This window comes from Oryctolagus cuniculus, chromosome 12, assembly GCF_964237555.1.
Source record: "Oryctolagus cuniculus chromosome 12, mOryCun1.1, whole genome shotgun sequence".
Lineage (NCBI taxonomy): Eukaryota > Metazoa > Chordata > Mammalia > Lagomorpha > Leporidae > Oryctolagus > Oryctolagus cuniculus.
Genome location: NC_091443.1, coordinates 55,914,670 through 55,928,815, shown reverse-complemented (window position 1 = coordinate 55,928,815; position 14,146 = coordinate 55,914,670). Strand labels below are relative to the sequence as shown.

General features: G+C 49.0%; 1 protein-coding gene across 3 annotated transcripts in view; it reads right to left on the bottom strand.

Annotated features, from left to right (window-relative positions):
• AVEN (apoptosis and caspase activation inhibitor) overlaps positions 1-14,146 on the bottom strand; it is a 190,215-nt gene that overhangs the window by 166,658 nt on the left and 9,411 nt on the right. The window contains exon 1 of one of the 3 annotated variants that reach the window (XM_051822122.2): positions 7,045-7,362. The exons of the other annotated variants lie outside the window; for them this stretch is intronic. Coding sequence (XP_051678082.1) covers positions 7,045-7,263 — 219 coding nt within the window. The 5' untranslated portion in view covers positions 7,264-7,362. Of the gene's footprint in view, positions 1-7,044; positions 7,363-14,146 lie in introns of those variants that run through there. 3 annotated transcript variants of the gene reach the window in all.

Below are 14,146 nucleotides of genomic sequence, written 5' to 3'. Positions count from 1 at the left end.
GGCCTAGACCCAGCTGTTGCAGGCATTTGGGGAGTGAACTAACAGGTGAAAGATCTCTATCCACTTCTCTTTGTCACTATGCCTTTAAAATATATAAATTTTTTTTTAAAATTAGGATGGCGTTGTGGCACAGGAAGTTAAGCCATCACCTTTAATGCCAGCATCCCATTTAAGCAGCAGTTAGAGACCTGGTTACTCGCCCTTCAATCCAGCTCCCTGCTAATGTGTCTGGGAAAGCAACAGATGATGGCCCAGGCACCTTGGCCCCTGCTACCAGTGTGGGAGACCTGGAAGAAGCTCCCGGCTCCCGGCTTCAACCTGGCCCAGCCCTGGCCACTGTAGCCATTTGGGGAGTGAACCAGTGGATGCAAGATCAATCTCTTTCTTTGCCTGCCTGCTGTCTCTCTTTCAAATAAATCTCTGAGAAACAGCAAAAGTTGGAATCTGTATTCTCCAAATGGTGCATGGCCCCTCAAAGTAAAAAAAAAAAAAAAAGCCGGCGCCGCGGCTCACTAGGCTAATCCTCCGCCTAGCGGCGCCGGCACACCGGGTTCTAGTCCCAGTTGGGGCACCAGATTCTGTCCCAGTTGCCCCTCTTCCAGGCCAGCTCTCTGCTGTGGCCCGGGAGTGCAGTGGAGGATGGCCCAGGTGCTTGGGTCCTGCACCCCATGGGAGACCAGGAGAAGCACCTGGCTCCTGCCATCGGATCAGCGCAGTGTGCCGGCCGCAGCGCGCCAGCCGCGGCGGCCATTGGAGGGTGAACCAACAGAAAGGAAGACCTTTCTCTCTGTCTCTCTCTCTCTCTCACTGTCCACTCTGCCTGTCAAAAAAAAAGAAAAAAAAAAGTAACAACCAATCAAGTAGTTTCCAATTCTCAGCTTTCAACAAAATCGAAAGGGAATCTAATCCAGCTATCAGCTGAATGATCGTTTTACATGTTTATAATGAGTTTACCATATAACTAGAAAGGTATTCAAAGAACTGAATGACATTTTATATAGCAAAACTCCAACACTGCCATCTACCTATGCGTGTGAACAACGTTTCTCAGTGCTTACATCTGTAAAATCAAAAACTGGGAGAACTGACACTGAATCACATTTTATTCAGGCAATAAGTAGTATTCATCCACGGACACCTAAACTTATTAGAGAAAATGAGATGCTTTATAATAAAATATCACCTCTACGTCTAATAATTACAAGTCAAAATAAATTGCATATAATCAATACAATCTTAATTCAAACTAAAAGAAACAAGCCTTAACATGATAAGACATTTTTTTTAAATATTTATCTTTATTTGAAAGAGTGACAGAGAGGGAAAGACAAAAAAAGAGAGATCTTTTGTCCTTGCGTCCCCAAATGACCAAGAGAATCAGGATTGTGCCAGGCCAAAGCCCAGAGCCAGGAACTCCATCCAGGTCTCCCACGTGGGTGGCAGGGATCCAAGGACTTGGGCCATCTTCCACTGCCTTCCCAGGCACAGTAGCAGGAATGTTGATGACACAAATGGCACCTTAAACCACTGTGCCATACCACCAGCCCTGCAGGACATTGTTTATCTAAATTTATCACAGGGGAGCACAGAAGGCTGACCACTAAAAGATGTCCAAGTATAAAATAAATTGGATAAAGTTCTGTGGGAGACACGGAAATAAAATACAAGAAAAAAGAAGAACCCCAGCCGGCGCTGCGGCTCACTAGGCTAATCCTCCGCCTAGCGGCACCGGCACACCAGGTTCTAGTCCCGGTCGGGGCGCCGGATTCTGTCCCGGTTGCCCCTCTTCCAGGCCAGCTCTCTGCTGTGGCCAGGGAGTGCAGTGGAGGATGGCCCAAGTCCTTGGGCCCTGCACCCTATGGGAGACCAGGATAAGCAACTGGCTCCTGCCATCGGATCAGCGCAGTACGCCGGCCGTGGCGGCCATTGGAGGGTGAACCAACGCAAAGGAAGACCTTTCTCTCTGTCTCTCTCTCTCACTGTCCACTCTGCCTGTCAAAAAAATAAAAATAAAAAAATTTAAAAAAAAGAACTTTAAAAAAAAAAAACAAGAAAATCTCACTAAAGAATACTAATGCAAATAAATGGATAAAGGCAATTACCAACCACTATAGTCTTTAGAATCCACCATTTATAAAAATAGCACTGCAGTAAAATGTCAACATATACAATATACTGGAAATTTTATATTTTGAAACTCTGAACCACAGATTTCAAAATGTTAAATATAAATTTTAATGGCCATCACATATGGTCTCTCAAAATTGTTCTGGGCAAAATACAAGCAAAAAACTGGAGAATCAGTTGTCTGTGTTGACAATGGGAATATGTAAGTGCAATGAGCAGTGAGGAAAAGCACACCTCAAAACAGTGCATGCTAAGAATGCAGATGCCCAAATGTGCAGTGTTTGCACAGTGGTTTGCAGCAACAGGAGAGAAGGCAAATTCCACAGATTACCAGGAGCTAATCTTCAAATAATCTGCTGCTGGGACACGTACACATGTTTAGTTTCTGGCCAAATTTGCTTCAGGCTTCCTGGAAAATGGGAAAATAAAACCTAGAATCTGTTATTTGAGTTTTTTAAGATTTATTTATGTATTTGAAAGTCAGAGTTAGAGAGGGAAAGAGGCTTCCACCTGCTGGTTTGCTCTCCAGATGGCTGCAACAGCCAGCACTGTGTCAGGCCAAAGCCAAGAGCCAAGAATGACCTCTCAGTCTCCCACGTGGGTGGCGGGGCCCCAAACACTTGGGCCATCCTCCACTGCCCTCCTGGGCCACAGCAGAGAGCTGGACTGGAAGAGGAGCAGCCGGGATTAGAACTGCCGCCCATATGGGATGCCGGCGCCACAGGCAGAGTATCAACCTACCGCGGCACCCCCCCCCCCCAGTTGGCATTTTAACAGATGCCCATCTGCAGCTGGCTGACGTGATGCACGTGTTTCCTTTCAGCAACAAGAGAAGCGCGAGGGCCTTAGAGTCTGCTGGGGACTCTGATTCGACATCGCTGCTTCTTCCAGGTTCACTAAACTCAAAGCCAGAGATGGCCTTTTCACTGATTGAAATGATAATGCTAAACGCATCTAGCATAAATTACTACTGAAGCAAGGAATTTACATCATTGTTTATAAAAATTCAGTCTGGAAAAAAAATGCCCCCCCATTCTACCTTCCTTGGTGCAACTAAAAGAAGATGTCCTTTTATTAGATGAGGAATTTAAAAATGAATATCAAAGGGAAAAAAGAAAAAATAAGTATCAGCACCTGCCATTTAACCTGGAGCAAGAAAGCAAAGCTCTGCTAACATCTGCAATAACTGACTGTGCTAACAGGATTACCCTGAAGCCTCATAATCCCACTGATACATCAGCAACAAAAAAAAAAAAAAAAAAGAGAGAGAGAGAGAGAGAGCGAGAGAGAGCGAGAGCGAAAGGAATGTGAGGGATCACACATCCGCTTTTCAGATTTCAAAGTCACAGCAGGCTAGTTCCCTGGAGTGACCCAAAGAACAGGCTCTACAGTCAAACTGTCTGGGTGGAACCCAGGCTCATCAATGTACCAGGCGGCGCATGAAAGTGGTCCATTTAACCGGGGCCTGGCACTGTGGCACAGCCAGCAAAGCCACTGCCTTCCCATTGCTGGCCTCCCAGTGGGCACCACTTGAGTCCCCGCTGCTCCACTCCCAATCCAGCTCCGTGCTAATGCGCCTGGGAAAGCAGTGGAAGAAGGCCCAAGTCCTTGGGCCCTGCACACACATGGAGGACCCAGAGGAAGCCCCTGGATCCTGCGTCAGCCTGGCCCAGGCCTGGCCATTGTGGCCATTTGGGGAGTGAATGAGTGCATGGAAGACCTCTCTCTCTCTGCCTTTCAAATAAATTTTTTTAAAAATGTTATTTAACCTCTCCTAACTGGGACTTATTTCACTGTCTCAGTTTCCCCATCTCATACTAAATACTCAACTAATTTGAGTTCCTATCATTGCTATTGCAAAGAAAACAGGAAAACTTTGCCAATATTGACGTCCTCTGCTAACTTATCATCAAAAAATTTAGCACTAAGGGAATTCTAATATTTGTATGTGTTTTCTTTTTTTTTTTTTTTTTTTTTTTTTTGACAGGCAGAGTGGACAGTGAGAGAGAGAGACAGAGAGAAAGGTCTTCCTTTGCCGTTGGTTCACCCTCCAATGGCCGCCGCGGTCAGCGCGCTGCGGCCGGCGCACCGCGCTGATCCGATGGCAGGAGCCAGGAGCCAGGTGCTTTTCCTGGTCTCCCGTGGGGTGCAGGGCCCAAGCACCTGGGCCATCCTCCACTGCACTCCCTGGCCACAGCAGAGGGCTGGCCTGGAAGAGGGGCAACCGGGACAGAATCCGGCGCCCCGACCGGGACTAGAACCCGGTGTGCCGGCGCCGCAAGGCGGAGGATTAGCCTAGTGAGCCGCGGCGCCGGCCTGTATGTGTTTTCTTAAACACAAGTATAACTGCATGCTTCTAGTGGGTATGCAGTTTAGGCAATCAGCTTACCCAAAGTGAGCTTAGGCCTCAAACCATTTGCAGAAGGAATGAATTAAGAACAGCAGACTAACAGATATACTCCAGGTAGCTCTCAACTAACAGTATTCCTTACCTAGAAGTTTGTTCCATTTTTTCGACCTCTATGTAGTGGCCCAAAGTAGGAAGGGGGGGGAGGGTGAACCTTATGAATTCTGCAGGTAGACAACTGGCCATTTCACAGCTAGAACCCACTGTGACGTTCTTCTCCTGATCATTTCAATCATCTGGTGCACGTACACCATGGGGTTTGAGAACCAGGAGACCTCGGGAAGATTAATCTATCTTGTCCCGCTTAATCTTTTGGCACCAAGAATGGTATCCCTAGCAAGACAAAGCGTAAACAGTACTTCAGACTCTGGGAAGTACAAGGAACCTTGGAGGTCACCACCCAAACCAAAATGAAGGCAGAATCTGCCCACATCCCCCTTATCTAGGTGGGACTGAACAGGACAACAGAGTGACGGTGGTGGCGGCTACAGCGTCCATGCAAGTGCAGCACTGCACTAAGCATTTACACGCGCTAACACACCTCATCATGAAAGCGAGAAAACGCAAGAAAATGTAAGGTGGAATTTTTAAGATCATCCCAACAAAAGGATAAAAGCCTACAACTTTAATAGACTGGTTTTTACTATTAGTATAAATCAAAAGTCCTACTATTCTCTCAACGACATATCATCATTCCACTCATTTTAGATCAACAGATGAACAAGACAGAAGCCACTTCCCTTGCTAAATGCAAACAAGTTAAAGATACTCCTTCGCCGGCGCCGTGGCTCAATAGGCTAATCCTCCACCTTGCGGCGCCGGCACACCGGGTTCTAGTCCCGGTCGGGGCGCCGGATTCTGTCCCGGTTGCCCCTCTTCCAGGCCAGCTCTCTGCTATGGCCAGGGAGTGCAGTGGAGGATGGCCCAGGTGCTTGGGCCCTGCACCCCATGGGAGACCAGGAAAAGCACCTGGCTCCTGGCTCCTGCCAGGATCAGCGCGGTGCGCCGGCTGCAGCGGCGGCCATTGGAGGGTGAACCAACGGCAAAGGAAGACCTTTCTCTCTGTCTCTCTCACTGTCCACTCTGCCTGTCAAAAAAAAAAAAAAAAAAAAAAAAAAAAAAAAAAAAAAAAAAAAAAAAAAAAAAAAGATACTCCTAAGAGGCGGTGCCCAGACACTGCAGGGGGTACCAACAATACCATTACTACGTTTACTATTAAAGCATGAGCCTGCAGCCAAGGAGTGCCCTCTTCGTTTTCAGTAAAATCGAGCCTGGGTCTCAAAAATGTAAAAGTGTGGCTTCAGGGTAGCATGGTTTAAGTCCAGCTCTGGCACTAGCTGTGAAGACTTCAGCAAATTAGTTAACCTGTGAAAAGTAAGAATTTTGTATGCGTGTATGTGTGTTCGCGTGTGTGTGTATATACATTTGCTTGCAATAAGGACAAAATGTGATATACAGTGAATACTGGGATGGTATTAACTCCTCATTTCCTTCCACAAACTATCAAGTAACCTGACACTAAACCTTTCCTGCTACCTCACTCAAGCTTTGCTTGTTACCTACCTCAATCCTAACAAGATCAAATTTAAATATTAAGATCTACATGTTTGAATGTTTTACAATTTTCCCAACTCTATGTTTCTCCATATAATACCATCTTTAGAGATATTTTTGTACTGTGCCTTTGGAATACTACAAATTTTAGCAATAGGAAATTCTGCCACAATCAAAAGAATTTTTTTCATCTATGCAGATCAAGAACTGAAAATACACAGTACTGCACTGCAGATGTTAAAAGGACAGAACAGCTCCTGAAAAGATCTAACTGCTTTATCGGGGATATAAGTAGGGTTAGAGTGTCGCATGCCTCATCCCCTGCTCCAATTTCTGAGAAATTTCTATGAACATGTGACTAGGATGTATCACGTTGGTATTCAAATTCAGATCTGGCTGCAGAACATTTAAATTCAAATGGCAAAGGCCGGTGACACCTGACTTGCACACGTACGTGTGACATAAAACTGCTACAAAAAAAGAGAACCACATCAATCAATCAGTCAATCTTACATTACAATCTTACATCTGATTCCGCCCCTAAATTATGAAGATCCTGTCCGCAGGACTTTCCATCCAGACTCTCACTAGGCGCCTACAGTATGCCGGGCATTGCAAAAAGCAGCGACAAAACAGACACCCCCGCCCCCCAGTAAAGGACGACCTTGGCTCTAGGCCCCCGCAGACAGGGCCGCACCCTAGCACGGCCCGGCCGGCCCCGGGGCCCCAGAGCCGCCCCGGCTTGGCGACCACGCGGCTCGCGGGCCCCGGGCTGCTCCGGGGAGACCCCGCGAAGCTCTCCCGCCCGCCCCGCAGCGGGCAGCTCGGGGCGCCACGTGCACACCCGGCGCGCCAGCGCCGCGCAGGCGCCGTCGCCGCCGCCCCGCGCCCGCTCGCCCGCACGTCCGCGCGGCCCCCGCCCCGCCGCCCCGGCCCCACCGGCCGCCGCTGCTTACCGGCGCGCTGGGGCCGGCGCCCCGGCCTGCCGGCTCCCGGCGGCCGCCTCGCGGGGCTCCTCCTCGGCCTCCACGGCTGCCGCGGGAGCCCCGGCCGCGGCCCCGGCGGCCGCCCCCGTCGCCTCTCGCCCCCGCCGCCGCGGAGCCGGCCCGCTCGCGGTCGCGGTCCCCGCCGGGCCGCCTGCCGCGGCCGCCGCGACCTCCTCGCTCCGCCTGCATCGGGCCGCCGCCGGCGGTGCTGCACGCGCGGAGCCGGGCCGCGGCGGAGACGGCCTCGCCCCACCGGAAGCGGGCCGCACGGAGGAGCCGCGCGCCGCAGGCCCCGGCGGCGGCGGGTGCGGGGCACGGGGTGCGGGGCCGGGGATGGGAGCCGGCGGGGGCGGGGCGGCCCGCAGTCCTGGCTGGAGGGGCCGGAGCCGGGCCCGGGAGGCTGCCCTGCGAGTGGGGACGGGGCCCGAGACACCGGCGGCGGGGAGGGGAGAAGGACTGTACTGAGAAGAAAGGAGCGCTAAGGCATTAAATGGTTGTAGGACGTGAACTCATTTTTGTAAAAATAATAAACATTGTTCGCATAAGCAGAGGTTCCCTAGGAGCTGAGACTGGGTGCTAGTGAGCCAGTTTTCCTTTGCTCCTGTTTCCTCTCAGGTCGGTGCTGAGGCGTAAGGAAGGGGGTCTCCGGTGGGCTGCGGCTTGGGTGCAAGGCTAGGAGCGGCCGCGGGGGCCCGGAGAGGGTTCGCGGCAGTGAGTAGAACAGCTGAAGCTCATGGAGCCGCGTCAGGATTCGGTTCTTTTTACAGCCCTGTGGGACAGATGCCAGCTTCCTCGTTTTGCAGCTGAATTAACTAGAAACGTTTAACACCTTGCCTGCAGTGAGAGAGCTAGTTAACAGTGGAACTGGCAGTCTCACTCCAGCACCAGTCTTCTAACCAAAGACGACTGGGGGAGGAGGAGTTGGTCACACAGATGCACCAGAGTCCTCTGTACTACCAAAAGCCACTTGAAAATAATAAAAGGGCTAGAGGCCGGCGCCGCGGCTCACTAGGCTAATCCTCCGCCTAGCGGCGCCGGCACACCGGGTTCTAGTCCCAGTCGGGGCGCCGGATTCTGTCCCGGTTGCCCCTCTTCCAGGCCAGCTCTCTGCTGTGGCCAGAGAGTGCAGTGGAGGATGGCCCAAGTGCTTGGGCCCTGCACCCCATGGGAGACCAGGAGAAGCACCTGGCTCCTGCCTTTGGATCAGCGCGGTGCGCCGGCCGCAGCGGCCATTGGAGGGTGAACCAACAGCAAAGGAAGACCTTTCTCTCTGTCTCTCTCTCTGTCCACTCTGCCCAAGGGCTAGAACAGCCCAGCAAAACAAGGGTTTTCTTCCTTTCCCATCCTTTTCCTGTAACCAAACATAGTTAACACTGTTCATTGCTTTTAATTGCCTATTCTGAGTCAGGCACATTGCTATGTCCTACAATAAAAAAATTTTTTTTTTATTTTCCCTGCCCACAGCAGTTCACTGACCACAGGAAGATAACCCCTGTAAACAGAGGAGTACAGTGTTTGAATACAGTGAGGAGTTCAAGGTTAAGGCCCGAAGAAGAAACAAACTGTGCTTAAGTGTGTCGCCTGAAGCTTCCTAAGAAATAGACTGAGCTGAACTGGAGTCTGTGGGGCTGGTAAGAGTGGGTGAGGTTCCCAGGCAGAAAGAGGCACTGAAGGATTTTCAGCTGGCAGAAAAATGCCTTGACACCAACTGGAGCTGGCATTGTACAGCAGGTTAAGCCTCTGCCTGCTGCTCAGATTCCAGTCCAGCTCCCTCCTCAAGCACCTGGGGAAGCAGAGGAAGCTAGCCCAAGTGTTTGGGCCCTGCACCCACTGGGGAGACATGGAAGAAGCTGCTGGCTCCTGCTTTGGCCTGGCCCAGCCCTGGCCATTGTGGGCATTTAGGAAGTGAACTAGCAAGTGGAAGACTTACCTGTGTGTCTCCCCCTCTCTAATTCTGCATTGAGTAAAATAAAACAATAATACTCATTTTGGAGTCATTGCTATGCACTAAACCCCATTCTAAGCGCTTCCTTATATCATTTCACTTGGACTTCACAGAAGTCCCTATTAGGTAAACTGGTGTTATCCTTACTTTATACTTGTAGGTCAGGGACCTAAAACAGATGTTAATTCACTTCTGCAACACAGCCACACAGATAGTAATGGGATGATCCAAACCATGGGTGGACCAGCTTCAAAATCTACACTCTTAACCACTGCACTCTCAGAAAATCCAGGAAGGAGAATCAGAATTCCAGGCAGAGCCGTTACAGATCGCTGGAACAGGCTAGGCCACAAGTGATTAAAGATCTGATTCAAAGCCAGGAAAGCAAAATGGGACAGGGAGGAGACGAGAGAAATGGGATGTTGTGTCCAATTGTAAATAAGGAGGTCAGGGACTGAGAAATCAGGGGTGCTGTCCAAGTTTCTTGCTTGAGTGACCAGATAGTTAATCACACCATGATCTAAGGGAGGGAACACAGGGCTGACTTTGGCTTAGCCCAGCCCTGGCTATGGCAGGCATTTGGGGAGTGAACCCCTGGGTGGGAAATGGATCACCTGTTTGCTCTCTCTCCCCTCCCCCCACCTGCCTTTGGAATAGATAAAAAATAAACATTTTTAAGTGATTAAGATGGCAACTTTTTTTAAATGCTATTACTATTTCTGTTTTACACTTATTAAAATGGAGACCTAAAGAAGCTAATTTGCACAGCCTAATAAGGGAGAGATCTGGGATTAGTACCAGGACAGCGCAATTGCAGAACTCATGTCCATGTGTCTGTGTTGTGGTTGACATCCAAAGTCCAGGAATGACCCAACCCTCTGTACATTCAAGGTTTTTCTTTCAGTTCAACCACAAGTGTTTAGGATACAGAAAATTCCAAGGCCCCTACTAATGCTTCCTGCCGGAGGCCACCAGCTGACGTTCTTGGCTGCTTTCCCCTGATCCATTTGGGAAAACTGTCTGTCATTGAGAATGAAAAGGCCACCCAAGCGCCTCCTGCACTGACTTCATAAATAACAAAGGGAAGGAGCATTTTCCAGTATCACTTTTACTTGAAAGTCCTGATTTTAAATATATGCCATTGCATGAATAAAAAAATTCCATTTTCCCTTTGGTAGGATTCATGAGAATTCATGAGGTATCAAAAACAAAGTGCTGAATTACATAGGTAGTGGAGGAAAATAGACTGCACATTTTGTATATTTTTATAAATATGGCCTATTTTTTTTAAAGGAAGTCAGTTCCTTAAGGTAGTAATTCTCAAAACATGAACCAGCAACATAGCAAAGCCAGAGACCTTGTTAGAAATGCAAATTCTTGGGCCTCATTCCAGACTCAAAAACTCAGGATGAGGTCCATGTAGGGTGGGAGTTGGTCCAGCTGTTAAGATGCTGCTTGGCTCCCCCCACACCCCCACCCCCCGGCATTGTGGCATAGCGGGTGAGGCCACAGCTTGGCATCCCAATAAGGGCCCAAGTTCCTGTCCCAGCTGCTGTACTTCCAATCCAGCTGCTTGCTAGTGGCCTGGGGAAATCAGCAGAGGGCGGCCCAAGTACTGGGGTCTCTGGCACCTACGTGGGAGACCCAAATGGAGCTCCTGGCTCCTGGCTTTGGCCTGGCCCCATTGCAGCTATCTGGAGAACGAACCAACAAATGGAAAATCATCCTCCCACCCCATAAGTGTTTCAAAATAAATAAATAAATCTTTAAAAAAAAATGCTTCTTGGGGCATCTGCTTTTCATACAGGAGTATATGGTCCAAGTCCCTGCTACTCTGCTACCAATAAGCATCCTTGGAGACAGCAGTGGTGGGCCAAATACCTGGTCTCTGCCACCCATGGGGGAGTCTCAGATGGAGTCCCCAGCTCTTAGCTTCAGCCTGGTTCAGTCCTGGCCATTGTGGGCATTTGGGGAATAAACCAGCAGATAGATCTATCTGCCTTTCAAATATTTTTTTTTTTAAGATTTATTGACTTATTTGAAAGGCAGAGTTATGGAGGGGAGAGAGGCAGAGGCAGAGAGAGAGAAGTCTTCCACCTGCTGGTCCATCAGCACCCATTTGAAATGCTGGCAACGCAGGCGTTGGCTTACTCAGCTACGCCACAGGCCCCTCAAAGAAAATTTTGAAAAACTAAACCTACCAAGTGATTCTGAGCCATGTTCAAATTTTACAACACTGTCTCAGTGTAGTATTTAAGGCTGCAACTAACACAAGAAAAACACATAATTCCTAGTGTAAACAACAGATCCAGGTTTTCAGTGTTTGATGAAAAGTAAATGATAATACTGGAAAAAACAATGCACTGTCTTCTTGGGAAGGTCAGTGTTGTGTGACAGATACACCTGCACAATTCCTCTCTCCCTAGGCAGGCAGATGCTGACTTCATGAACAATACGAACTGGAACACACTGATGTCTTTTATTTACTACCAACTTGGTTTGCATCTGCTGTTGAGGGCTCTCACAGGCCTCAGGGAGCCCAGAATCTGCAGCCTGCGTGCTGGTGGAGATAAGGGGGAGTGGACAGCCTGCCAGGTCATCGTGGTACTTTGGCTTCAAGGATTGGGGTCAGGATGAGAGAACTCCGGGAAACAAATGGAGCTAAAACCTAAAATGCAGAATATGTGATTTGATGAATTCTCCTCTCCTTCCATCCTCTTAGTTGTTGGCCACATCAAGGAGGAATTGAAGAATCAGAATTTCCCCCACTGCCATGCCTGTACTCATGTGCTCTGCTTCTCCTCCCACTGTGGAGGGGCCTGTACTCCGGTCTGAGGCCAAGACCTACACCAGATGCTCTTTTCCCTGTTCAGCTGCCTGAGGACATCTGCCCACCGACTGCATTCACTCTCTCTCCTGCACATCAAGTTTTACCCTGCACTGGATTTTCCGTTTTAACATCCAGCATGTTGAATTTCTACCTTTCTTTAAAAAGAAAAAAGAAAAAAAAAAAAAAAACTCCAGGAGCCGGCTTTGTGACACAGCAGGTTAAGCTTCTGTTTACGATGCTGGCATCCGTATCAGTGTGCCAGTTCATGTCTTGGCTGCTCTGCTTACAATCTAGCTCCTTGCTAATGTGCCTGAGAAGGCAGAAGACGGCCCAAGTACTCGGGCCTCTGCCACGCATGCGGGAGACAAGGGTGGAGCTCCTGGCTCTTCAGCTCACCCTGGCCTATACCTGGCTTTTGCAGCCATCTGGGCATGAACTGGCAACGAAGGAAGATCGATCAATCTCTCTTGTGCTCTCACTCTCGCGCTCTGCTTTTCAAATAAGTAGATAAATAAATATTTTTAAAAGAAGAAAGGAAAAAACTCTTGGCCCTACATCCTCATCCAGTGTGTCCACTCCCTTTAACAGCAGAGTTCCTCAAGAGAGCCATCCGTGGCACTGATCCAATTTTCCCCTCCCTTTCATCTTTCATCTGCCCCAAGGCTTTCGTGCCCACCACTTCAGCAAAATGGCTTGCCAAGGCTCCTATGATCTGCCGGTTAACTAATCCTCCTTGATTTATCAGCCTCATTCGACACCATTGTTCACTCCCTCCTCATTTTGCTTCCAGGACAGCAGGCTATGCTTGGGAATTCAGTGATGGGATTCAACAATGAAGACTGTCTGTAATTCTTCCCTTCAAGTCTGTTGCCAAGACTTGAGAAATGGTCAAATGGACTTCCAGATTGTCACAGAAATCTATTTGTGGCAGCCTTCACCATACTTTTCCATGCATGTCATGACACATACAGAAATTATAATCCTTGCCCAGTACCCTGGGGGAACAAGACTGCTCTGACAGAAGTGGCCCTGCTCAGACAACCCTACGCCTGCGGACAATACCAATGCAGTCATTTAGTGTCCTTGGTAATAGGTCTCTTTCATACAAATGTGTTCTAAAGGCTCAACTTTATTCTGACATCCTTTTTTTCTTAGAACTGTAAAAGATTAAGTCAGTTCAATAATTATTACATAGCTCTTTTTTAAGATTTATTTTATTTAAAAGGCAAAATTACAGACAGCAGGAGAGAGAGAGAGAGAGATCTTCTATCCACTGGTTCACTCCCCAGATTACCACAATGGCCAAGCTGAAGCCAGGATCCTAGAACTCCATCCAGGTCACCTTCATGGGCACAGGGGACCAAGCACTTGGGCCATCTTTTGCTGCCTTCCTAGGCGCATTTACAGGGAGCTGAATTGGAAGTGGAGCCGTTAAGATTGAAACCAGCACCCATACGGGATGCCAACATTGCAGGTACTCACTTAACCTGTGTACAGCTATTTTATATGCCTCACAGCATCTAATACAGTGAAGAACACAGTATGTTCTAGAAGCATTAGTAAACTGCTCCTGGTTTTTCTGCTTCAGAGACATTGAGAAGTCATTTCTTAATTGCCATACATCTTCGGACAGAATTTCTACTGTGCCAATCAAAAGAGATTAGATTAGTGACCAAAAGAAGGCAAGTCCATAGAGTGGGCATTGTAGCACCAGGTAAGCCCTGCTTGGGACACCCACATCCAGTATCTGAGTGCCAGTTCCAGTCCCAGCTACCCCACTCCTCATCCAGCTTCCTACTAATGCATCATGGGAGGCAATAGATGACAGATCAAGTGCTTGGGCCCCTGCCACCCACATGAGAGATCCCAACGGAGTTCTAGGTTCCTGGCTTTATCCTGGCCCAGCCCTGGCTGTGTTTCAGGCGTTTAGGGGTAAACCAGCAGAGGGAAGATCTCTCTCTCTCTCTCTCTCTCTCTCTCTCGCACTCTACCTTTCAAGTAGATGAAAATAAGTAGGGGCCAGCACTGTAGTGTAGTGGGTTAAGCCTCTACCTGCAGTACCGGCATCCCATATGGGCACCAGTTCGAATGCTGACTGCTCCTCTTCTGATCCAGCTCTGCTATGGCCTGAGAAAGCAGTGGAAGATGGCCCAAGTGCTTGGTCCCCTGCACCCATATGGAAGACCCAGCAGTAGCTCCTGGCTCCCGGCTTCAGCTGTTGCAACCGTCTGGGGCGTGAAGCAGCAGTTGGAAGACCTTACTCTGTCTCTCCCTTCCTCTTCTCTAACTCTACCTCT